General features: G+C 39.0%; 1 protein-coding gene across 2 annotated transcripts; it reads right to left on the bottom strand.

Annotated features, from left to right (window-relative positions):
- Positions 1–12,176: 12,176 nt before the first annotated feature.
- DIO2 (iodothyronine deiodinase 2) lies at positions 12,177–21,874 on the bottom strand. Of its 2 annotated transcripts, XM_079127698.1 has the most exons (3): positions 21,518–21,874; positions 20,963–21,237; positions 12,177–13,143 (listed from the first exon to the last, which is right to left on the bottom strand). In XM_079127698.1, the coding sequence occupies exons 2-3, from the start codon at positions 21,182–21,184 to the stop codon at positions 12,571–12,573; spliced, it is 795 nt and encodes a 264-aa protein (XP_078983824.1). In that variant the 5' UTR covers positions 21,185–21,237; positions 21,518–21,874; the 3' UTR covers positions 12,177–12,570. The 2 variants fall into 2 exon arrangements, with proteins under 2 accessions (XP_078983824.1, XP_078983825.1); XM_079127699.1 differs by lacking the exons at positions 20,963–21,237; positions 21,518–21,874 and adding an exon at positions 20,493–20,854.
- Positions 21,875–27,549: the final 5,675 nt, after the last annotated feature.

Raw genomic sequence — 27,549 nt, 5'->3', positions numbered from 1 at the left:
AGAAATAGAGCAAGCAATTATGAAATTCATCTGGAAGAATAAGAAACCCAGAATATCTAAAGCAATCCTTAGCAGGAAGAGTGAAACAGGGGGTATTGCAATACCAGATCTTCATCTCTACTACAAAGCAATAGTAACAAAAACGGCATGGTATTGGTACCAAAACAGAAAGGTAGATCAATGGTACAGAATAGAGGACACGGACACAAACCCAAATAAGTACAATTTTCTCATACTAGACAAAGGTGCCAAAAATATGCAATGGAGAAAAGATAGCCTCTTCCACAAATGGTGCTGGGAGAATTGGAAATCCATATGCAACAGAATGAAACTAAACCCATATCTCTCACCATGCACGAAACTAAACTCAAAATGGATTAAGGACCTCGGAATCAGACCAGAGACCCTGCAGATTATAGAAGAAACAGTAGGTCCAAATCTTCACCTTGTTGGTCTAGGATCAGACTTCCTTAACAGGACTCCCATAGCACAAGAAATAAAAGCTAGAATCAACCACTGGGATAGATTCAAACTAAAAAGCTTTCTCTCAGCAAAGGAAACTATCAGCAATGCGAAGAAAGAGCCTACAGAGTGGGAGAATATCTTTGCCAATCATACTTCAGATAGAGCACTAATCTCCAGAATCTATAAAGAACTCAAAAAACTCTACTCCAAGAATTCAAATAATCCAGTCGACAAATGGGTTAAGGAATGAATAGACACTTCACAGAAGAAGATCTACAAGCAATCAACAAACATATGGAAAAATGTTCAACATCTCTAGTAATAAGAGAAATGCAAATCAAAACCACCCTAAGATTCCATCTCACCCCAATTAGAATGGCGATTATCAAGAATACGAGCAACAACAGGTGTTGGCGAGGATGTGGGGAGAAAGGTACACTCATACATTGCTGGTGGAGCTGCAAATTAGTGCAGCCACTCTGGAAAGCAGTGTGGAGATTCCTTAGAAAACTTGGAATGGACCCTCCATTTGACCCAGCTATCCCACTCCTTGGCCTATACCCAAAGGACTTAAAATCAGCATACTACAGAGATACAGCCACATCAATGTTCATAGCTGCTCAATTCACAATAGCCAGACTGTGGAACCAACCTAGATGCCCTTCAATTGATGAGTGGATAAAGAAACTGTGGTATATATATACAATGGAATATTACTCAGCCATAAAGAATGATAAAATTATGGCATTTGCAGGCAAATGGATGAGATTGGAGAATATCATGCTAAGTGAGATAAGCCAATCTCAAAAAGCCAAAGGACGAATGATATCGCTAATAAGTGGAGGATGACACATAATGGGGGGGGAGGGAAGGGTTAGTGTTAGGGTTAGAGTTAGGGTTATGGAGGGGGGCAAGTATGGAGGAAGGAAGTACTGTATAGAGGGTAAAGAGGGGTGGGAGGGGTGGGGGGAAGGGAAAAAATAACAGAATGAATCAAACAACATTACTCTATGTAAATTTATGATTACACAAATGGTATGCCTTTATGCCATGTACAAGCAGAGAAACAACATGTATCCCATTTGTTTACAATAAAAAAAAAAAAGAAGCCTCCTTACAGCTCACTGTCAGAGGATCTGATAGGATTAAAGCTGATGAATGTCTCCTGAGCAATTCATTTTCTCTGACCAATATCTGTACTCTTCTTCCCTTTGTTCAGTCCCTAAGTAAACTGCTCATAATTTCATCATTTCTCTTATAGTTTTCTTAGGCAGCTGCTTTTCTGTCATCATTGCCCTCAACTTATACCACCACATCCCTCCTCTCCCCTGACCCTTCCTACAGCTTTCTCAAGTGGTCTCAACTATCCTAATCTGAGTTATACCTTTAAATTGTCACCCCCCTGCTCCACTGTTTTTGTCATCCTCATTTCTATGCCAGTCCGTCTGTGTCTTCGGCTGGAGCTCAGCACTGGCACTCAGATGCACTTCTTTGCAAGACTCTGGAACTGGGATGTCTGAGATGACCGCAGCTGAAGAGACCCTGAGACTTTCTCTCCATGTCTCACTGTGGTTGAAGAAACAGACACTAACAGACAGCATGAAGCAGATGAAATGAATTTCAACACTTTTTACAATGTCAAGAGAGAAGAGACTGTGAATTCAGCCCTGTACTGTGCTGTGTCATTGTATTATGGTGGGTATATATGATACATATAAAGAATTCAAACTTTGAGGAACAATAAATTTGATGATTCTAAAAAAAAAAAAAAAAAAAGAGGAAATTCATAAGATTGAATGCATACTATTAGAGAAGAACAAAGATCTTAAATCAGGCATCTAAATCCCCACCTTAGGAAACTAGAAAAAGAAGATCAAAGCAAATCCAGAGTAATTACAAGAAAAGAAACAATAAGAAATCAGTGAAGCTGAGTACAGTGGTGCACGCCTGTAACCCCAGTGGCTTGGGAGGCTGAGGCAGAGGATCATGAGTTCATAGCCAGCTTCAGCAAAAGCAAGGCGCTAAGCGACTCAGTGAGACCCTGTCTCTAAATAAAATACAAATTAGGGTTGCGGATGTGGCTCAGTGGTCAAGTGTCCCTGAGTTCAATTCCTGGTACCCATTCCCTGGGGGGAAAAAAAAAAGAAAAAGAAACAATTGAAATTAAAAACAGGAAACCAAAAGAGAATCAAACAAAAAGCTGGTCCTTGAAAAGATCAATAAAATAGATAAACCTCTAGCCAGGCTAATCAAGAAGAGAAAGAGTACAAAATAATAATTTCAGAAATGAAAGAAGGGACATCATTAGAGATAACATGGACCTTAAAAGTGTAATAAAGGAATGTCATGAACAACTCTATGCCCTCAAATTTGATAACCTAGATAAATAGACCAATTCCTTGGAAGATGCAACCTGCTAAAACTCACAGAAGAATAATAATTAAATAGGTCTGTATTTATTAAATAACCTTAATCAGTAATTAATAGCCTTCTAAAACAGAAAACAACAGATTCAGATGGATTTGCTGGTGAATTCTACCAAATATTTAAGGAAGCAATTTTACCAATTTACTAAAATAGTTTTCAGAAAATAAAAGGGTAGGGAACACCTACTAATTAATTATATGACCAAAGACATTAGAAGAAAACCTTGAACCAATATCGCTTTGAATATAGGTTAAAAAAAAAATCCTGAACAAGACTTTACCCAATCAAATTCACCAGCCTATAAGAAAAATAAAACACCATCTCAAGTGTGGTTTGTCCCAGGTACGGAAAGCTGAAGTCTGATTCAATATTCAAAAAATAATTAATGTAATCCATCACATTAACAGGCTAAAAGAAATCACCTTTTGCATTTTTCAGAAGCAGAAAGGCATTTGACAAAATCCAGACTCCATTAGTAATAAAAATTCTTTAAGAAAAAAACAGTAAACTAGTAATGAACTGTTACTTCCTCAACTTTTTAAGGAAGATTACAAAAATCCTGTAGTCAATACTGAACTTAATGGTGGGAAACTCTGAGCTCTTCCACTGTGAACGGGAACAAGACAAGAATGTCCCACCTTGCAACTCCTTATCAACACAATGTCAATACATCTGCAGCCCCCCAATTAAATACTTAGATGCAACTATAGCAAAATAAGTTCCATATGAGGAAAGCTACAAAACCCTGATGAAATATATCAAAGAGCTCAATTAGGAGAGAGATTTCATCACAGCTTCATGACTAGGGGGTTTTTACCATAAGGAAGTCACTGGTAACTTTCATAAATCTGAAAGGAAAGACTCAGTATTATCAAGATGTCAATTCTTCCTGATATGGTTAATAGACTCGTTCAATTCTGATCAAAATCCCAGCGAGTTATTTTGTGTGTATCACCAAACCAATTCTGAAGTTTATATGAGGAAGCAAAAGACTCACAAAAGCCAATGCAACACTGAAGGAGATGTAAAGAGCCAGAAGACTCCATTACATGTTCTCAATTCTTAGTGGAAAGCTACATTATACAAGACAGTTAGTGGTGAAAAATAGATCAATACAAGGCCTAAAAATAGACACACAAAAATATAGTCCATTAGTCTTTGACCAAGGAGCAAAAGAAAAACAATGAAACAAAGATGGTCTTCTCAAATTATGCTGAAACAACTGATATCCATTTGTTAAAAAAGAAGAAAGAAGGAAGGAAATAAAGAAAGAGAAAGGAAAAGAAAAAGAATCTATTCACAAACCTTACACCCTTCACAATGGTAAACTCCAGATAGATCATATACTAAATGTAAAATACAAAACTATAAAACTCACATAAGCTAGCGTAGGAGAAAAAAATTAAATGATCTTACATGCAGTAACATGACCCATGAAAGAAATAGCTGATAAACTAAACATTAAAATTAAAAAATTCTACTGTATGAAAACAATGCCAAAAGAATGGGAAGAAAAGCCAAGGACTGGGAGAAAATATTTGCAAGAGAAATATCTGACAAAGAATTGTTATCCAAAGTATAAAAATAACCCTTAGAAATAATAAGAAAACAAACTGACACCACCAAATGCTGATAAGGACATGGAGCATCAGGAACTCTCATTCATTGCTTATAGAAATGCAAAATGATACAGGAAGTAAAATAAGCAATACGTACAGACAACACCAATGCTGGTGAGAACATAAAGTATCTGGAAGACAGTTTGCCAACTTCTTATACAATTAAAATGACTCTTACTGTACCATCCACTAATTGCACTCCTTGGTATTTACCTAAAGAAATAAAAAATTTGGCTGGGGTTGTGGCTCAGTGGTAGAGTGCTTGCCCGGCATGTCTGAGGCACAGGTTCAATACTCAGCACCACATTAAAAATAAATGAATAAAATAAATCTCCATCAACAACTAAAAATATGTATTAAATTTTTTACTTGATTTGTTTGTGTGTGTGTGTTTTCATATTTTTAATTTTTTAATTCTTTACAGACAACATTTTGATTCATTGTACACAAATGGGGTACATCATTTCATTTCCATGGTTGTACACGATGTAGATTCATACCATTCATGTTATCTTACATGTACATAGGGTAATGATGTCTGTCTCATTTCACCATTTTTCATAACCCCCCTCCCTCTCATATCCTTCTATATAATCCAAAGTTCCTCCATTCTTCTCTCACTCCCCACACCTCCCACCCCCATTATATATCATTCTCCACTTATCAGGGGAAAAATTTGATCTTTGTTTTTTTAGGATTGGCTTATTTCACTTAGCATGATATTCTCCAATTTCATCCATTTAATTGCAAATGCCATAATATTAGAAATGCAAATTAAAACAACTCTAAGATTTCATCTTACTCCAATTAGAATGACTCTTATCAAGAACACAAACAATAATAGAAGTTGGCATGGATGTGGGGAAAAAGGCACACTCATACATTGCTGGTGGAGTTGCAAATTGGTGCAGCCACTCTGAAAAGCAGTGTGGAGAATCTTCAGAACACTTGGAATGGACCCACCTTTCGACCCTGTTATCCCACTCCTTGGTTTATACCCAAAGGACTTAAAATCAGCATACTACAGTAACACGGCCACATCAATGTTTACAGCAGCTCAGATGACAATAGCTAGATTGTGGAACCAACCTAGATGCCCTTCAACAGATGAATGCATAAAGAAACTCTGGTATATATACACAATAGAATATTATTCAGTCATAAAGAATAATAATATTATGGCATTTTCAAATAAATTTAAAAAAATAAGTAAAAGATATATGTCTACATAACAACTGGCACATGGGTGTTTATAGCAGCTTTCTTCCTTTTTGCCAAAACTGGGAAGCAACCAAGATGTTCTTCAGTAGGTGAATGGATAAATAAACTGTGGTACATTCAGAAAATAGAATACTATTCATTACTGAAGGAAAAGAGCTATCAAACCATGAAAATACAAGGTGAACCTTTAAATGCATATTTCTATGTAAAAGAAGTCAATCTGAACAGGGTAGGTGCTGGATAATTCCACGTACATGACATTTGGGAGGGGTCAAATATGAAGACAATTTTTTGAAAACCAGTGTTGCCAGGGGTTACAGGGGTTAGGGTGGAGAGGGATGAATAGGTAGAACACAGCATTTTAAGGGCAATGAAAACATTGTTTATGGGACTATAATAACATACTGTTATACATTTGTCAAAATACATGGAATTCACAAAACCAAGATTAAACCCTAATATAAATGATGGACTTTGGGTGATTCATGTTCAAGTAGATTAGTCGATTATTTAACAAATTTACCACTGTGACAGGGAATGTTGATAATAAGGGAGATTAGGCATGTGTGGGGCAGGAGATATTTGGGATATTCTATAGTGTACCTTCCTTTCAACATTGCTACTCTAAAATAGTAGTATTACTTTAAACACAAAAAAAGTCACTAAGTTAATTTCTGATACCTTTGAATATTCCAAGCCCTTGTTGCTTTGGTAACAAACCCTACCTCTGTGCCCGACAACAGAGTGGGCATGTTATATCAGTTGATCCAGTCCAGTACTTCCCTGGGAATAGGGTCAAGCTTCATCTAAACCATCTTATAGCTAGCATGCAAGAGAGTAGCTTATCCACAGTCAGGTCACCCAACATAAGGAGAAACTGGTCTGAGAGAAAATGCAGAGACAAAAGATCTAATAACCACTGAAAGACTCTGTGACCCTGAATCCAGCTGTTCCTGAAGATTCATCACAATTATTTGTAGGGCTTAGTTCTATCATCCAATAAATTCTACATTTTTAAGATTAATTTGAGTCTCTTTTAGGGTTTGATGAATCTATGACAGGCTACTTAAGGGAAGTGTATCTGCAAGAGTTTAACTATACTGCTTCTGCACATGATATTGGGTCTAGTACACGGCCCAGCAAAAAAATAAAATGGAAATTCAACAAATAGTTGTCAAAGTAATGATATTTTGATGTTCTATTAAAAATTCTAGAATATTTTATAAGATGCTTCAAATATTCATGAAATTTGTATGTAAAAGTCATGAGCAAGTTCAGTCTCAGGAGATACTAATATTTTAGTGAAGTCAACTGTTTTAAAGGTACACAAAGCACATATTTAACCATGCTGCAAACATATCCCTTGTTATTAACAAGCTACTGTTTCCATTTGTCATTTCTATCCTTACACCTTCTCATGGTGGAAAATGCTTAATATAAATGTGTTTAAATGTTTTTATTACACATTCCCACACTGCCAACCCCATAACAAATAATATCTGTGTATATACATGTGTGTGTGTATGTTTATGTCTGTGCTGCTTCAACCAGCTTCCTGGGAAGTTCATTTATCACACTTAGAAAACCTGGGATGTAAATCTAACAAAGTTAAAGTTTGCTCCAGTTTCTTAAACAGGCCCCTTTCCATGAATTCTGTGTGTGTCTTGTTCATAAATATGGAAAGTAACTGAAGGTTTTCTCTTAACGTGTCTTGATTTCCTTGAAGACTCTGGCACGCAGCATGAGATTAAAATAATCTGGCATCACTGGCTCCTTTGCCCACGAATACCAAGGAATAAATATTGGAGTGATGGATTCTCTTTCCCTTGTCAACCATGGATGTGTTCCAGCCTGAGGCAAGGTCTAGAAAGTAATTTAAAAATAAACAAATAGAACCAAAGAGTAACTCTATTCTTTTATTCAAAGTTTAATAAAATACAAGAACAAATTGTAAAAGCACACATACCACTCAGCACCAATATAATAACACTCTTTCTACGGATAGTGTCCCAAGCGTTTCTTCTTCTGCAACAGAGCAGCAGAGATATACACACATACATTCTCACCACAGTTACCCAGGACTCTCACATTGTGTCCCGAGTATTCTCCTTGCCAGGGAGACAAAGATGGGGAGAGACAAACCAATGTGACTACATCCAACCACTAACTGAGTCAAGGACTCTTTCGTCAGTAGTTATCATTCGCACACTGGTAGACTCTGCACATCTCTGTCTCCCTCTTCGGGTGCCCGATCACTTGGGCCGGCGAGTCCAGTGATAATGTGATGCAAAACTAAACAAAACTGGCCAACATTCCCTACCCAATATCTTGTAATTGCTTTGGTTATAAAGTACTGGATACTCATGTCTTCACATCCCCCAATCCTAACACATGAAAACCACACTGACCAGCAACACGGGCTGGACAAGTCTTGAGAGAATTTTATTTATTTCCCATCCCCTTCTGTGGGCTTCTTTCATTTATATGTTTACCTGTTTGCTTTTTTTCGAGGTGGAGGGGGGAGGGTAGTTCGAGCCAAAATAGTGACTTCATTAAACATCTGCTGGGTCTCCGAAGTCTCAGTAAATATTAAATAAACTCCCCGGAGCTCTGGTGCTGCAGCCCAAGACGGGCAGGCGGCCCTGACTGGCATGAGAAGTCTTGTTTGGATATCTGTGCGCTTGCTCTCTGCGGTTCAGACTCCCCTTGGAACAGAGCTGGTCTGTCCAGTCTGAGACCTTGTTTCTGGTACAATCTGGAACACAGGGCTTTAGGAAGTAGCACAATGCTTTGCTCATCCTAAAGTCACGCAATGGCACTCTGCTGCCTTCCTCCAACCCTAAGAACTTTCTTTTCAGATCTTTTCAAATCAGTAGACCAAGCCCTCAGAGGCTGGTTCTTATTCAGTGAGCAATTTTCCTCCCTTACCCAGCCTCAGTCCCTTCCTTCGGTAGAGGGACTCAGGACAAGACCAAGCTAGCACCCTTAGCAAACAGCAGTTGGTGTTTATGTCCCATTCTGCAAGGACATATGAACAAGGGGTTTGACTCCTATGTTTAAGGCAAACAAGGAAGTTGGGATATAACCAAATATACTGGTAGCTCTTATTTTTGGCAACATCATTTCTTGAAAAACTCCTAGAATTAAAAGACTTATTGTTAATTTCCACTTCTCAGAGACATGGCATTGCACATGTTCTGAAAACCTCTAAATGCTAGTAAAGGTTTCCATTCATCCTTAGATGGAACAGAAGTAGTGTCTACATTTTCCTCTTTGTAATAGCCAGGGGATTCTTATTAAACTTATTTTCCAAACCATCAGTCAGAAGTCAGATGGAACAAATGTCCAGGTTCATTCTCTTATGATATACATAATGGGAAGTCCTGAAAATCTGTGAATTCCTCTTCCTGTGGGCATAGCCTCTAGAGCATGCCAAGCGCACCTTGTATCCACCTGAGAATTTTTCCAAAGCCATTAATGTTGTGTTTAACCTGCCACTCTGGTATTTTAGGCAGCAAGGCAACCCCCACACATGACCCTCACTATGTTTCATAGTTTTTATTCAAGAGCCCTAACAGTGAAATAGACTCAGTCAAAACAAAAGACAATAGTCTTTTCTTCTCTCCCTGATCAGAGAATAAACATCTCTTGGTTAATGGGGTAAGAATTTAACTAAATCAATAGACCATTTAGAAGCCGATATTACCCAAAAATCAGGGACACATTTTATGAATGAGTGAAGACACAGGATTAAAGATCCAAAATGTCACAAGACAGAAGACACATAGGTTAAATGGCTGCCACTTTAGCTACACAAAGCAAGAACGTGACACTAGTTTGCCTCTAAGAAGGTCAGTCACACTTCCATAGCTGTAGGAAACACCTTCAGGTTATTCTGCAGGCATTTCATTCATGCCCGTTCAAGAAAGTCATTGTAAATTCCACTAATACTTTCTCTAAGCAATAAAGTAAAGTAAGTTTTGGATAGTTCAAACAGTAAGTGTTTGAGTAAATCCAGATGGTGTGATAATATCTAAAATTTCTTGGGAACTATTTCAATACTAGACAAGCTCACTCAGCTGCAAAGAGGCTAAACTGATAGCTCCATGTAAACACCGGCTATGGGTGGGGGATTTTTAGGTGAAAAGAGAAAGAACTCAGAGTTCTATATACATTTTTTTTTTCCCTCGTGAGAATTACAACTATCAGTCTTCAAAGAGCAAACTTTGTAAAACACACTATGGTGGGTATGGATGATCTAATCATTTCTTGGAGCATATCAGCTAAGCATTGGTTTTCTTTTATCTCCAAGAATGAGTTCTTATTGATTTTACAAAAGATACATCATAGGATATTATAAAAGTTTATGTTGAGATAAATAGGTTACATAATTACAGGCTTATCATAACACTGATCAGACCAAGCCATTCTACATATTGTAGGATTCCTGAGCTTTGTCAATCCACTTTCTCCATTGGCCCTTCAACAGCCTTTCTTCCAGTATGTCTTCCATGTTCTACTGAACATGTCTTTCTCCCTAACAGTCAGCTTATACCTTGCATGTTTACTTCCTCTGTTTCATTTCTCCTTCAGAGTTCCCTCCAGGAGAAGGACTGTCTGCATGCACACACACACACACACACACACACAACCTTCTCTTTCTTTATAAATAGAGCACAAATGGGTGATTTTTCCAACATCCTCTTCCCCAGATGACTAGCACCGCCTTAGCCAAATCTCATCCCCCCACCAGCTTCTCTGACATCCTGTTCCATTATCGCACACGTACAACAAAGGGGAAGTTCAAGGACAGCGATGTGGGTGTGCTGCTACCAATTTTTCATTTTACTTCGCCGGGTACCACATAAATCTCAACACCATTTTGAAGATAAAAATCAATGGGGGCCACTGATAAGGTTGACTCTAAAATTCAACAATGGCGGAATCTGAAATAATCTATTCTCCGTATGATTTTACAGCAATTCATAGATAACATCACATTTTCAAAATTTGCCCTGTTTCCTTGTGGGTGTTCTTTAGTAGAACTTAAAACATTGGAAAGTTTAGATGTTGTAAAAGAAAATGTGTCACAATGGAGCTTTAGTATCTAAACAATATACCAGCTTGTGATATGAGCGATTTCTTGCTCCAGTTTTTTTTAAATACATTTGGTTCCTGCACACCCAGTTCCCACGTTTTTCTCATTTCAGGAAACTAGTTTAAGAAGATACTTTCAAGTTTTGATTATCTTTTCCTATTAGCTTTATTTTATGATACAGCTATTAATGAAATGGACATAAGAACATTAGTGCCTTTAAACTATATACTGTGATTTGAAAATATACTCAGTTTTTTTTTTTTAAAGTTATGGTACAAAACTGTTGGTCTATTCTTTTGGGGGTTACAATCTTTAGATATTACTTATGTATAAAACTACATTGTTTTTATCTTAAAGAGAAACATGACATATGTAAGTATGTACTCTTGGGACTTTAGATTACTGAGTCTCAGCTAAGGGGACTAAAGGAAGACCCCAAGTTCAAATGTCAATAGAAATTCCATTTTACCAAATTCCTTGATTTTAAGGAAAGCCTTATATGAAAGGCTCCAAAATTATTGATAGGAATTAAACTAACTTTCTCCTATTTTGCAACTGAAGAAAGAATGATTGTTTGCACCTGTAATTGTACTTTGGAAGGAGAAGAGGGCTGTAGCTGAATGGTCAGGGTACTGACTTCCTTGCCTTCAGCTCGGCATTCTCTGGAGACTGAGATGCGGAATGAGTAGAGCCACTTTATAAGTGCAGGAACCGGGAGGAACAGCCCAGCACCACCAGATTCACTGGGTTTCCCCTGGATAGGTATCACCAAGTATAATTCACCCACTAGCACATATATACCCATATACATGTATCATAAAGTAATTATTTCCACAAAAAAGCCCTCATTAGCACACATTTAAGTGTGTGGATTTTATCCTTTCAATCCCCTTTTCACCCTCAATGTAGAAACATATGATTCATATCTTGTCTTCATATGTATTTTTCCTATGCTATTTTTAGGTGAGCTTTTTCCTTTTCTGGCTTTATAAAGGTTCTATGTTTCTGGGGCTAGCAAATTAGTCTCACTTTGTGCAGCTTCAAGGTGAAACTCTATCAAGTTTCCTAATCTTTCTGCCTCCTCTTTCCTAGCTGATAATTTGATTTACTTCTGGCAGTGTCTCCATCTGCCTAGAAAGTACCCCTCAAATTTCAGATAATCATTCTAACTGTTCAGATTAAGGAATCATTCTTGGTATCTACAAATATACCTGGCAAAAAGCACTGCATGGCTAGCACTACTCTAACACATTAAACACCTCCAAGGCCATGACCTTGGGGCCCAAGTTCAAGGACTCATTGTAAGTATTTGGGAACTTCGCATTTGGCCTCTATCCATGCTGTACATCGATAGTAGCTTCCCTAACATAGTAATTATTCAGGTAAGTCTGGTCTTCTGGCCCCAAAGCTTTCATGAGCAGTACCACTTCTTTCTCAAGGAACACTGAATCAGAATTTCTTCCTTCCCAACTTGGATCTTTTTACTCAGGGATTCTCACCAAGAAGAGAGGTAACAGGGCTACTATTTAGCCCAACGCCATTTGAGTAGTTGAAGAAGTACGGGATGTTAGAGGTTTATGTTCTTCTGACAGGTAAATTCCCGTGCTGTCTTTCGCGGAGGCAACGGGCCTCAGTTGAAATAGTGGATTCAGTTCTTCTTTTCCTCTCCTTTATATAACTTTTTTTTTAAAAAATAATAAGCTCTATTACAATCATACCTTTAACCAGCTAATCTAGAATTCATCTCTTGCTGAAATTCTTCTCCAGCCAATGCCGGACTTCTTGAAGGTTGTAGCAGAAGGGACCCTTTCCTCCAAGATAAGCAATCTTCTGTCTCTGCACAATGCACACACGTTCAAAGGCTACCCCGTAAGCCACATTGGCATTGTTGTCCATGCGGTCAGCCACAACCCGGCACTGGGGCGGCAAGGAGAAACGCTCCAGAAGCTGCTGGGCTGCTGCACATCGATCTTCCTGATTCTGGTGCTTCTTCACCTCAAAAGACAAAGAGGAGTCCCCAGGCACCGCCCAACCATCTGAAGGATGAGCCTCATCAATGTAGACCAACAGGAAGTCCGCCACTGATGAAAACTCTTCCACCAGTTTGCTGAAGGCAGGTAGCTGGCTAGTAAAAGGAGGTCAAGTGGCGGAACCAAAGTTGACCACCAGTGGGCGCTCCGGACTGGCAAAGTCAAGAAGGTGGCACTCTGCTCCGTCCGAGGTCTTCTCCTGGGAGCCACTTCCACCACGGTTACCTTCAGGATTGGACACATGTACCACACTGGAATTGGGGGCATCTTCACCCAATTTCACCTAACGGTGAAGGCATAAAAGAGAAAGAGAGAATACCATATTAAACACATTGCGGCTTCAAGTCACTCTAATAAAATTGACTCTAACACAACTGACCCTAATAAAAAGTGGTATTTCCTTCAGAGGATGTGGCAAACGTATATTGATTTGAGGAAAAAAGAGTCATGACAGGTGATGTAAAGGATGACCAAGAGAATAAGAGTCTTTTTCATTCTGTGTAGTCACTGAAGGTAATTCTTTTCATCTTTGAAGACACCGCAGTTAACACCTTTCATAATTAAGTTCAGGCTGGTATTCTTTACTAGCCTAACTTTGCTGTCAATACTTAGCAAGCACTATATAGCAAGTGATTAATCGACTTCATTTTAAAAGTTGGAAGCAAACGGTCTCCTTCAAGACAAATGATCAGGGTCTTGGGATGCACTGTCTCTTTTTGAATTCTAAAATACTCAGGCAGCACCTAAGTTTTCATGTATGATGCTAAGCATTTTAATCTAAACCAATGGGCTCCAATCCTGGTCAGAAAGAGCCAGAAAGTCTGAAACCCATCATTTACAATAAGAGCTACTCACTCAGCCTCTACAGCACTTTCCCATCTGTAGGATGGAGATACTAACCCTGTCTTCCTTATACAGTTATTGGAGGATAATACAGGGAATAGAGAACTTTGTGTACTAGAAATCTCTGCATGAGTGTACATTGCATTATCAGTTGCCACCCCACCCTGGGAAACAGAATAGCACTTTTCTTGGGCAATTCTGTGTTTTAAATAAATAAATGAGTAGTCCTCAGAAGAGATTTGGGCTTCTCCTGAGTATGGGGCTCCCTGGAGGTTTCCACCATTACTGCTTGCACTATGGCTCTGATGACTAGAACCTTATAATTTCCATTAAAAACAAAAACATGGTTATTCCATAACCCTACCTTTGGTTAATTTCTCATTTTACATGCATTTTTGTTTGTTTCCCCCCCTGCTTTACAGAAGAAGTCACAAACCATATATTTCTCAATCATATAATTTAGTATTGAGCTCCTCTGAGTGATAAAATTTTCAGGTAAAAGAGGTACAGACAAAAATTGTGTCATGGCCTCCTCTGCATGTAGTTAAAATAGTTGAACACCAAATAACAAAAGAAAGTTTGTGGCCTTTGGATCTGTAAATTGATAATAAAAAGCAGGCAACATAAAAGAGCCAATTACTTCAGTTTGAATTAACACAATTGGATCTTTCCCTAGAATGGTTTAATCAAAGCCAATAACATTAGGGAGAGCTTATGGCAGTAAAATTGATTTTTACACACTTATCCTTAATATTACAAAACACTTCCAACTAGATCGCCTTATTCCCTCTCATATAAACACAGCCACATATAACAGTGCTGCTAACTGAAGTCACTTAATAGTGAATTGTTAAAGATACAACAATCCAAACTGATAAAAAACACTCAGAGGTCTTTGTTCAGTGGCCTCTATCCAATGTTAATGCACAACTCATTTTAATAGTAGAGAAAGAGTAAAAGTTCTTCCTCTCCCTTCTCAAAAATCCTAGCAAGCCAGGTTTGAAATAGGTACTATTTGTTTTCTAAAAGAATTATTAAAATAATCATCTTCCTCCTTAGGAAAGAAAGCTGTTGGTATGATTTAAACAAATGCATTTGGGTTCAGTTACCACCTGGGGAGAAATTATTCTATTAATTTGCTTGGCTAATCTGCAAGTGACACTAGACAGAGGAATCTGAGAAGCTACCTTTAACTAGATTATTTCAGGTGAACCATGTTAGTCTTTGATGTAAAACCTCTGAATCTATGGGTTCTTTGGGTCATTTGTTGTGGACACAGGTGGTGACCAGCATCCCCATCATCTCCTCATTAGGTCTTTCCTATTTAAGATAACAGTAAGTATTCTAGAAGGGTTGCTTTTAACAGAATTATCTGAGCTGTGCTCCTCAACATACTGTGATAAGATCTGAATACATTCAGGTCAGTCTGCTACTGAGATGTCTTATTAAGTAAGCAACCTGCACGCAGGAGAAAAATAATCTCTACACTATTGACTGGTAGGTTCCTGGGAGGTGAAAACATCCCCCTGCATTTTGGAGTCATTGTTGAGGTCTCTAAAACAATTGTGTGGTCTTGATAAGTGGGCCTCTGACCCCCTAACTCTCACCCAAGCAGACCTGTTGATCCTTGTGTTATTCCTGACCATTCAACTGAATAATCTAATTTGATACTTCGGTCACAGGTGATCTCTTGTTACCTGCAGTTGATTTTCTTAGAAAGTTAAAGCACACTTCTCTTCTTGGAACAGACAATTTAGCCACAGAAGTCTTTCCAAATTTGGCTAGTATGCCTTAGAAAATCTAGGACAAGTACAACACTGTCACCCTAAAGTTAAAATTTAGGAAAGTTACCAAACACCTAATGCTCTTTGGGAAGGGGAAGTCAGCATTTTGTTAGGCTGGGATACACGCATTTTAAAATTTTTGACTGGATTATCAAATAAGTGATTGTTGTTATAATCCTAGAGCAGTGGGGAATTTTACACTTAGTAATAAACTTGACCCACAGTGAAATAATCACATTTGGATGATGGGAAACTCAGAGAAGCAGATAAATTGAGAAATCTGAATCCCAGAGCCCACTTGTAGATTACTGCCACAATCAACACCTGATGCTCTTGACTTGCTCTTGATTATCTCAGCTCCTTAGTGAAAAAGACAAACATGGCTAATCCTCTTTATTTTGTTGAGCAGCCACAGGATTTGACTATAGACTAGACTGTCATAAACAGATGGATATTCTTATTCATGAAGGTAACCAGGTAAGCGATTATTCATAGGCATGATTAATGCTATTAATAATGCTAAGAAGGAAAAACAGACACCTGTGATCCATAAGTCCAAATGTTAACAGGCCAGCAGTCTGCTTTTGTAAGCATCATATAACGAATCATAAATTTGTCCATCTTGGCTAAAACCTGATAGAGAACAACTTAGCTACAATAAAGAAAAACAGATTTCAGTTTGCTTTGAACAAAATAAACATCTTTTCAGTGGACATTACTGTTCATTCTCATCTCTGTGTTTGATCGCCATGAAAATTAAATTCCTATTAGACCAGAGCATAAAATGGAGAATTTCTCGATTTGCTTGGTTAACAACCCTGCTGAGATAGAATTAGAGAATCGCCATCATCGTCAATGATGGAGAATTCTTTGCTCTCCCCAGGAGTAAAGCATTCCTTGACACAGAGCCAAGTCGATGAAGAAAATAACGTTGGTCCCATAATAACATTAAGGCTGCAGGAAAGAAGCTCAACAAAAACAAGTTATCCCCTGGTACTCCCAAACTTTGTTTTAATTTCCCACAGTGGCACAGAAAGTCTCCTGGCCACAAGTTACCTATCATCTTAATTTCTCCTTCTTAGAGGGTTTGTGTTTGGTTTTTGTCCTTAATGAGACATATTTGCCAAAGAGGCATTCAAAAGGCATTTTTTACTCTTGCGGAAGAGTAATTAGGTCGGTACCTCTTTCCCTGCCAGCATTAGCCGCTCTAAAGAGAACCCTGCCCAGTATTTAATGCCCAAACACAAGAAGCATCATTTCCACTAATTGGTCTTGAAGTTCCGATGTTCCCAAAGGTCCCTTTATTTCACAAGGATCAGAAAGGACATACGTAAAATGTGATATCGTCATCACTGACTTTTATCTCCCCCATCTGCACTAGTACAGTTGTCCTTTCTTATGTTTTTGCAAGCAACATGAACACCACCAACAAAGGAGGCGAGTAATGAATTTGCATGTTTACAACAGAGGGATCTCTAGCCCAAGTTCAGGGGCTGCAATAGACATGTTTATAAGTGTGAACATGAGTGCAAGTACATAGCACATATAAACATCTGATTCCCCTGATGTTAGGTTTCCTTCTACTGACACTGTTTAGGACATAAGGGAAGAGGATGCTGCTTATGTGAACTGTGCAATGCAGGACAAGGGGAAGAAAGAGCCATTCGAGTAAAATTGGAAATACAGCATATACCACTAACCTTGGGTTTTTGTTGTTGTTGTTGTTGTTGTTTCTTTGTTTTGTTATGCTTTGCTTTCCTGGGAAAGGATTTTGCATAAACTATCACATATTGTCATGACAAGAAGAAAAGTGAATCATAAAAATGGGGGATGGGTGTGTGGCAGAATATTTACACATACTTCTTGCTAAACAAAGTCCTGGAAATGGTTTTATTAACTATCAGAAAGTTTTCAAATTCTTTGATATAATCACCAGGCTACATCAATGGCCTTAGAAACATGGTCAAGCAACCATCAAGCAGAGATTTAACCACTTGCATTCAGATTGGCCAGATAAGTCAGAGCTGAAGAACAAATTACCTACTTCTTCCAAGCTCAGTTCCCTTCTCTGGCAAATTCTCTCTTTGATTTGTACCTAGAAGAAGTACCTCTGAGCCCTATCCTTTCCCAATGATTCAGCCAAGTGATGGACAAGCCCTGGCTGGGGCCTCCTTCGTGTACTTTTGGGACAATTTCTCTCTTAAAGGAGCCATTTTTCATGGTAGAAACTTGTGTCAAAAGGCTTGAGGTGAATGAAGAGGAGGAGAATGTTAAAGAGACCCTTTCAAAACCAAAACTGTATGTTCAGATGAACGTTTTCTGTATCGCTGCAATATTAACCGTGCAGAAACTGAAATGCTTGTCAGGATCCATACTGCGTGTTGACTTTTACACTTCATTTAGGCAAGAGCCAGACTCCCAGACAGGAAAGTTTGCTTGTTGGTTGTGTTTTCTGAGTCTTTGAGCACCAGCACAAGGATCCAGTGTTCAGATGCAATGACACCGACTCAAGAAACTTAAATAACAAATATCTCCTGTTTACTTCAGAGTCTCTCATGAGTTTCTATAGAGTTTTTCTATCAAAATTTTGTACAGAATCCCCTCTTACCAATCTAATTTAACTTTAACTCTCTTTCAGTATTTTAATGAACAAGTGTTTTATTAAATTTAATTTTGTTCTCTCTCTTTTTTTAATTATACCCATGTTGCCTCTGGTGTGGGTAAAACACAGGATCATACTTTCAGTCCAGTTTCTCTGAATATCTTCCTAAGTATCTAACATTCCCCAATCAAGAGAATGAAAGCTAGCAAATGATATGTCCAATTGTCTCCCATGTGGACACGCCCCCTCATTCTAGAAACCTCTGCATCTGGGGTGGCAGTCTCATGATAATGCAAGTCAAGGTTAGGGAATACTGTGATACCCTCTTAGACAGAAGCTCCTCCACTGCCTCTAGAAACACCCACACCCAAAGACAGTGGCACAGATGGCAATAGCATTTGGCTGTTTGAGAGGTTCTGAGTGAACCCTCCAGAGCCAACACAGCAACCATCACCCCCGTCATACCTGAAGACAGGAAATACTAAAATTTGGTTTAAGCTGTGCCTCAGTGTTTCCATTTATCATGCACCCAGTCCAGTCTTATCTCTGGATATTTGGTTCCTGGGGTTGCTTCTGCACGTGGTAACTATGACATAAATCATTAAAGGCCTAATAACAGCAGTCATGAACTTGGCCAGTAATAAATCAGTAGGTAGAGACAAAGAAAGAAGAGGAAGATGATAACTACCTGTCAAAAGAATAAGCAAATCGTTCAGCCTTCCCAATTTCCTAGAATGTGGATAATGACATATTATAACACAACACTGTACACTAGTTAAAAAACAAATAATCAAGCTTATTATGGAGGCATTTGTTTGCTTTCCCATTTCTATCTCACTAAGCTGCTTAGTTGGGGGGGGGATCCTCACTTGATACACATGGTTAACATTATAGCCCCTACAGTGGATATAATTAAGAGATGACATTTATATCAGACATATATGCATATAAGTGAAATTTTCCCAAGAAGTGATTTTTTTTTCCTCCTATAAGCAAAAGTCAATCGTGTTTCCAAAAAGTTAAGACTCTAATATACTGAGATTAAGGCTCTGACATTTCCATGTTATCTGCTAAGACATGCAAAATACAGATGCAGATGAAGGAACTTCCTAATTAATATTTTATGTACTTGTGTACTCATCCTTCTCCATATTCCCTACCTTTAAAACAGAACATAAAATTTTCACATTCACTGTGTACATTTGAATCTGATCATTTCAGCATCTCCTCATCCATACTTCTCATCTGCCTTCACATACATAATATAAATGAGACATCATTACTCCATGTACATGTATGATTACACGAATGGTATGAATCTACATTGTGTACAACCATAGAAACGAAATGATGTACCCCATTTGTGTACAATGAATCAAAATGCAGTCTGTAAAAAATGAAAAGCTAAATAAAAAAATAATAAAAAATAAATAAAAATAAATGAGTTTTTACTATGAGGACTTTGAGCATCCACTTATATTTGCATAAAGGAATTGGCATTTACTAATAAGAGTTCTTACTATTCACCTGTCTTTAGGGCAATCAATGCAAACCTTCTGTAGGCTACGTCAATAACAAAGACAGAGAAACTTCCCTCATTCACAATAGATGTTTTCCTCTTGTACATTTGAGATTTCAGTGGAACAATCCTGCCCTGGATTCCTTGTTTCTTCTGTTTTCCTGGTGGAGAGCTTTATTTTTTTAGTGTTTATTTACAGAGGATTCATTCCCTTTCCCCTCTATTATTCCGAGTTGCTGTCTCTGTTTCTGAGGTTCTGCCTGCTTTGCCTGTGCCACTTTGTTGAACACCTGGTTTCAATATTCCTCTCAAACTCCCATTCATGACATTTTCTACAAGGTCCCCCAATCCTGTTGGGAAAAGCAGGATAGTCTCCTTTGATAACAACTTTTTGCCAAATGAGTTCTCTCTTCCCAACCTCAGGGGGTCTTCAGGAGTCAAAGAAGCTGAGGGTAGGGGTTGGGAGCAAATTGACAAAGAACAGATAACCAAGCATTCTCTTTGCCCCTTAAGATCTCAGTTGAAAATGCTCCACCAATACCTCTAAGCAGTCAAAATCAGGGACACCAGAATCCAACTCGGGCTTTCCAAGAGCCGCTAGGAACAACACTTGCACAGACAAGGGAGGCCACTGTTCTAATGCTCAAGGCAGGAGAAGGTAGTGACCCAAGTAGATCCATCAGATCTCACAAGACAATGTTTACACTTGGAGAAACAAAGTAAATTTGGTTTCCCTTACAAAGTCTGTATTTTTGACAGCCAATTTGCAGATCACTCTTACAAACCGATAGCTCGTAACCAGGGACTCAGAAATCCCAGGCTTGGTCTCATTAACTCTCACCTCTACCAGAACCCAAGCTGCTGTGATGCCCAGTCACACTTACCAGGAATATTTTGTTGTCAATTCTCTGACAGTTTTGAACTGTCTTTCCTAGTGCATCTCCTATCAAGCAAAACATCAGAATTCCTGCTTATATAAGAGCAAAACAAAGGCAGCATCTCCCCTCCCACAACATTTTCTGACTTTAGGCGAAGTTATTCTACGGGCACAAAACCCTCTACTCCAGAATTACAGCAAGATAATGAGAACCTGTATTTAAAAGACTCCTTATTAGGTCATAGGGAGTCCTTGGGGCTTAATATCCGTCACTCGAAAATCAAACCTGTGCAACAGGTGTAGAAAGTAAAGGTAGAGAGGCTCATTCAACCTCACATAACCACTCACAGAACCACCAGGCAAGTCCCCAAACACAACTTCACGGCTCTCACCCCAATGCCCCCGTGACCTCCAGCCCCCAACCTTCTAGCCCCCTGCCTGGTTGACCTGAGGAGAAGCCCTCTGGGCTCAGCTCACCTGTTTGTAGGCATCCAGGAGGAAGCTCTTCCAGACGCAGCGCAGTCCCTCTGAGGTCAGCATGCGCCGCCACTCTCCGCGAGTGGACTTGGAGCGGCTCAACAGCAGCACCACGTGCTTGAGCAGAATGACCGAGTCATAGAGCGCCAGGAAGAGGCAGTTGGAGAAAAAAACTGGCAGAATTTGCAGTGTGATCAGCAAGTCTACGCTGAGGATACCCATCTTCTCTGCCTCCTGAGTCAGTCCCCTTGTGCGCTCTGGTTCCCCTTCGCCCTCTTATTTAAAAGGGGGGTGGTGGTAGAGGGGGGTGGGGGAGGTAAGGGGAAGGTTGGGGGTGGGGGGAGAAGGAGAAAAACCAAATTAAAAGGAAGCCCAAGTTGTCTCCTCTTTCAAAGAAGCAGAAATGGCAAGACCAAGTTCAGTCTCTCCAGCCCAGCAGTTGGAGTGTGCCCATCAATTCATTCAATTCGGAGCTGCTGCTTTTTTTTTTTTTTTTTTTTTTTTTTTTCAGGATTTAAGATGTAAAAAAAAAAAAAGAAAAAGAAACTGGCATACCCGTCCCTAATCCAGTTACCCCTGTCAGAGTCCGTTAAAGACAGGCAGCTCTACTTTCATTTCCAAGTACCTATGAGACTGTGGCAGAGACTGCAAAATTTTCTTTAGCTTTTCATTGTCTCTATGTTCTTTAAACGTAGCCTGTTTCTTTCTTGAATTGCCAGAGTTTTTAAAATGTGCTTTAAGGGTGGTTTCTTTTTCTTTCTTTCTTTACTCCGTTTTACACACACTTCCTGCTCTTCTCCTTTTCCCCAGCCTGTCTCACTCTCTCCCTTCTCCAGGAGCGAGGGGACCTGGCTCTTCTTTCCCTCACTCCTCTGGCTTTTCCTTCCTGCTATCTGTCTGTGGTGCAAAACGCCTCTCTCTGCTCCCAGCGAGGCTCCCTGAAGCCTTTTATACATTCCCTGGCTAATTGCTGCAATAGAGAAATGAAAGCCTAATCTTGCTAAAGATCTTGACGTCATTGAGAAAGAGGGCTTTACTTTGGCCAGGACTGCAGTGAATAGAAAAGCAAAACTCGACAACTTTTTTTTTTTTTTTTTTTTTTTAAGAAGGGGTGGGGGAGAGACAGTGGAATTTTGCTTTGTGATTTAAAGAGAGAGAGAAAAAATTAATACCTTTGACAGCTTTCAAGAAATGCTTCCAATCTCTGGGCAGAGTAGTTTAATATAATTTAATATAATATGTAGATTAATGTGGTAACACTCTCTCTTCTGATTATCATTATTAATTTATTAGGGGTTTTGGAAAGAAAGGATCCTGGCAGGCAGGTAGAAAAGAGGAAGACTAAGCCCAGATGGTCTTTGCTCCCTTTCTTTAGATATGTTGTTTACATGTGACTTTATACACCTTTACACCATAATTCTGTTCCTCATTATATTTGTGACCTAGGTCCTTTAAATATTTTTGAGTCATGATCTTATTTAAGAAAATGCAAAGTGGGTTGTGAGTTGGAAAACTTTTAAACTATTTGAGTACCATCACAGCATTTCTCTAAAGTTTCTTGCAGAAACTTAATACAAGTTTTCTTTTTAGTTTTACTGAAGCTTCCAATACCAAAAAAAAAAAAAAAAAAAATCCTTTAGACACAGAAGGAGCTAGGTGACCAGACCTTCTTTGAGCTTTATTTTGCTTCCATGCAGATGAAATTAAAACTTTCCATTGAATGGTACTCAGATGCCATAAGGCTAAGAAATAAATGATTTGTAAGATAGCTCTTTTAAAATTCAGTACCTTCCTGCTTCTGTTAGCATAACCCCTAAGAGAACTAAAGCTTTAGGTAAGCTTCCTTTTTGTTTGGGAAAAAATAAATAAATAAATAAATAAATAGGTGGTTAGAGAAACTCTGAATTGGTTGAAGGTACCACATTAACCTCAATGCCTTGCCTCTCCCACTGGTCTCTAAGACAGTTACTTGAGCAGCTAATGCTTGGGCATAATGCCATGATCCCCGCCCCATTTACTTTTCCTTCCCCACTTACCTACAGATCGCCTCTAAGAAATGTTTCCTTGGGGGAAGTGGCAGGTACAGACACACTAGGGTGGGATGTGAAATTTTAATTGAAAACTATGTGAGTTTTCTACTGAACAAGCTCTTAAGCGTGAGCTCAGCAGTGGAGGCAAACCTGCGGTCAATCCATGGCTGCATTTTGTCCCTGTGGCTAAAACCTGTGAGATCACAGAGATAATGTAAAAGCCTGGAGCAGAGGTCATCAATCAGTGGGCCCATGGGCAAACGTCTGCATACAGAAGCATTTTGATTGGTTGGCAGAGTGCTTTTTTGCCCTTTTAAAAAAACAATCAAAGGCGAGGCCCTTAGGTCATCTAAAACCAGGGATTCTTGTCTGCTTTGTTCATTGCTACCTCTCCAGCACTTAGAACAATATTGGATGAGGCTGTTGTAAATGAATGAATACATCAGGCATGTGGAGGACCTCAGCTTCGCTCCACACTAGGGGGCACCATTCACATACAATATGATGCGAAAGGGGCTGTCCTGGAATTGTGGAATGTCCCCTGCCTTTCCCAGTGACACAACCCTCACCACTCCCTACAGCCTGACTCTTTCATTTTTATCCTGTTTGGCCCATGATGTGTTTTGGATCTCCATCCCGACTAAATTTATAAAGAAGACCTCAGAGGTTAGAAAAAAGTCAAAAGAAACCACATAGAAAATTTTGTCCTAAGCTCTGCATACATTGTTAGCAAGAAAATATTATTCATATATATAACATGTATTTATTCTTAAACTTCTCAATGTCCTTATGGGAGAAAAGAAAGGACAAAGAGGAGGGGAGGTAACAACATGGTATTTGAAGTAGCATAGATGGGAAAGCTATGTACAGTGCCAGACCAAGTCTCAGCCAACAATGACAGAAGGAGGTGTGGGCTCAGGAAATGACGCTTCCTCTCGCTGCTCAAGCCTGAGAATCTCACCCCTCTCAGACAGTCATTTCGCCTTGTTTGAATTAAGCCAGTGCTCCTCTGAGGTAGACACTTCAGCAGCTGTAAACCAATTCACTTGTCAAGGACTGAGGTCTGTTTGGAAATGGCAAACCAAGGAGAAGAATTAGTGGGGAATCAGAAAAAGCTTTCTTTTTAAACACAAAGTTTCCAAGCACATCCAAACTACAAACGGTTTAATGTCAGAATTGTGACGCTGTTGGGTCCTGTTTTTCCTTTCCTTTTTTTTTTTTTTTTTCCAACTGTTAAAGGGGAGCTTTAAAAAAAGGGGAATGAATAGGCACATAGCCAACCAGGTCATGTCATTTCTCGGATTTCTTCTATCAATTTTTTTTTTTAAACGAATGAATAAGTGAATCACAGAACTGAAAGTCATTCTTCTACCAGACAATCTGTCTATCCATCTTGGAAATTACAGTTCTCCAAAGTTGATTCTCTTTTTATATGTGGTTCACAGATGCTTGTTGTAGTTATGAATATTTAGCACTTTGATCTTCAAGTAATTTTATGCTCATTAACAGAATAATCCTAAGGTGACAATATGATTTTTTTCCCATCACGTACATCATAAAAAGTGGCTGAGCATGGTTGGAGAGTCAGCTGATGTGGGATATTTTCCCAAACTCTACACCAAATTTTTCTCTTTAACTGTCTTGTGGGTCCTTGTCTTTGCTCTGAGAATCAAAACTCATACCAAGAGTGGTTCGCTGGTAATCTTATCTTCTAAGTTGCAAAGGATAGCTGGGATTTAACATCTGTTTAATATTGCCCCAACCAAAGCTTGTTTACATTTCATATGACCATTTAACAGGCTCAGATATCTTCTTGGTCGTGTAAGTGTCCTCAGTAATCTACATTGTAATGACTTGAACACATGCCAACATGTGGCATGCTGATTTTATTTCCCCACACAATGTTGTACACAAGTTTGAAATTCCCAAAAGAGACAGCCCAGGGCAAAATGCTTTGGATTTTTTATTAAGTACAGAACCAGTGTAAACTATGATACTTAATAAGAAAAGAATCATATTGTACCCTTGCCTCCTTCTGTTGCAAAAGTAACAAATGATGAGTTTTTCTCTAGTCTGATTACTTCCTGAGTCAATTAAGACTGAGAAAATGAAGTGACCTGACATCGGACTTGAAAGTTTCAAGCATGGTAGCTACCACTTTCATATGCAAAAGAGCCAAAGAGCATCCACAGAATATTCTGTGCTCTTTCAAGCAGTCTTAATTCCATATAATTTTATTCCTTCTCATTCAAGTGATTTTTCAATGCATAATTTTTTTTAAAAAATGGCATTTCATTTTTACTTTATAAAAAAACTTTGTAGAATAAATACAACGGTTTTTAACTTCAAAAATTTCTGGAAAAGACAGGTGTGGTTACTGGACATACTCCCCCCACCCAAACAAGTGCAGCTCTTATCAGAGAAAAGAATCACAAACTGTCCAACCTCCTGCCTTTAGTTTTGTCCTGATTGTGCCCGAGAGGGAGTTGTGATGAAAGGTTTATACCACAACTACTGAATCACTCCAGACTCCCTGTGGGCCCATCCATTCTGCAAACACAGCCGTGTTCCCTGCCTTGTGGTGAAAGGAGAAGCTCAATGGATAAAATACACAATCCCAGAGTAAACGCTGACACACCTTGAGCAAAGCGACTTGGGGCTGAGGCAGGGAAGGCGGCGCTGTGGGAGGCAGGAGCTCTCTCCCCACAGCCCTTCTCAAGCTCCTGGCAGGCAGGCGCTGGCAGAAGGCACAATCCCAGTATTATTGCATTCTCCCCTCAGGAACTGTGGCTGCTCTTTTTCCAGGCCACCTACTGGTTAGCAGAGGAAGGAAAAGAAAGGAAAAGGGGGGGGGGGGGCAAAAAAATGAAGAGGGAAGGGGAAATAAAGATGGTGGGGAGGAGGGAAAGGAAGAGGAAAGAGCAGAGAGGCAACCAATTGCCCATGGCGGCGACCCACAAGAGAGCCAGTTGGTGCCAGTTGTGGTGATACTTTCTGTGAGGAGGAAAGCTGTCCAGAACCTGGATGGCAGCCACCACCTCATTTCACAGAAGCCACTGAACAGCTGTTAGGAGACAAGAGACTTCATCTGCCATTGACCTGGTTTAAATCAGAATTGATGGCCACTCCTCACTCCTAGCTACCCACACCTGTCCAGGTGCCATCAGGCTCTCTTGAGTGTTTGAAAATAGTTTGTTAACCTCTAGAGACACCCCAAATTGGAATGCATGGGGACAAGGAGGTCACTGGAGAATGGAGCAGAAGAGGATTCTATAATGTTCCACAGGGTACTTTCCTTCGGGACAAAAGCCCTCCGAATGAACAAACTGAACTCATTTTTTTCTGAAGATAGGACTCAATCTCTTCCTTCCCCCTACAACTTTGACCCAATACAGTAAACCAAAGGAAACTGGTCAAAATAGTTGCCATTTTTGGAACAACTTTTCCTTTACCTTGTTTCATTCCACAGCTCATAGGAAACCACCAGACGATGTTCAGTTTTAAAATAAAGTAGGTCATTCTTTATAAATGGCTTTACAGCAGCCTTTAAAAAAAATCACTTATGCATCATTTCACTTATATGCTGAGTCCATGAACACAGAGCATGACAAAATATATTAAGATACATGCTGGCTCATGCCATTCCAGAGGTAGGTTGTTCTTAATGAAAGCAAAGGATGCCACACCTCCTCTCTCAAGAATCCATAGAAACTAATACACAGAGGAAATGAACTAGATATTCTGTTCCAACTTCAGTGGAGATGGCGAAGCTAAGAGAATTAACTGTAGCATGGAAACTTCATGTTTGGTAAAATACCTGCAACAAGGATGATTGTACAATGCAGTCTGTTACAAAGGGAGGTTATGAAAATGTTACCAAGGTATCTCGAGGTAGAGAGGGAAGTCTAATAAGATAATCTTTCCAAACCTCTTTCCATGTATGGTGCCTTTAAGATAATGGTTTAGCGTAAGTTGCTATATAACACATACATAAAACCATGCAGCTGGGCTGATGGCAGAATACTGCATGCACAAATGATAGTTCTCTTGCCATTTCAATTTTAAAGACTTAATTTTTTTTATCAGTTTAAGTGCATGATGCTTTTCTAAGAGATGGTAGGAAAGGATTAGTGTGACTTCCAAAGAAAAATTATAAAGCACAAAATTTAAATGTAATTTTAAAGCTGGTCTCATTTATTAGATGGACACTAGGAGTCTTTTTTTTATCAAGATGTAACCATTTAGCTAACTGATTATTTTCAAAAAAAAAAGAAATATATATATATACATAATCAAATTCCTGAGTAGTTCACACTTTGATTTCTCAGAGGAATTTTCTGTCATGTTTTAAAGAATCTAAATCTTCCTTCCCAAAATAAAACCAATATACTTTATGATTTTCGCATCAGTAATGAACTAAACGGTATACAAATCTAAGACCTCAAACAGCTCAGAGCAAATATCTGCATTTCTTCCTGGAATATGTTAAATACTAATAACTTACTTAGCAATCTGGCATTCACTTCTTATCAAGAGATGTCATATTCTGACGGACTT

The sequence above is a fragment of the Sciurus vulgaris genome (genome assembly GCF_902686455.1).
Source record: "Sciurus vulgaris genome assembly, chromosome: 2".
Classification (NCBI taxonomy): domain Eukaryota; kingdom Metazoa; phylum Chordata; class Mammalia; order Rodentia; family Sciuridae; genus Sciurus; species Sciurus vulgaris.
The sequence above is the reverse complement of the archived record's forward strand: the minus strand, read 5'-3'. Positions and strand labels throughout refer to the sequence as shown.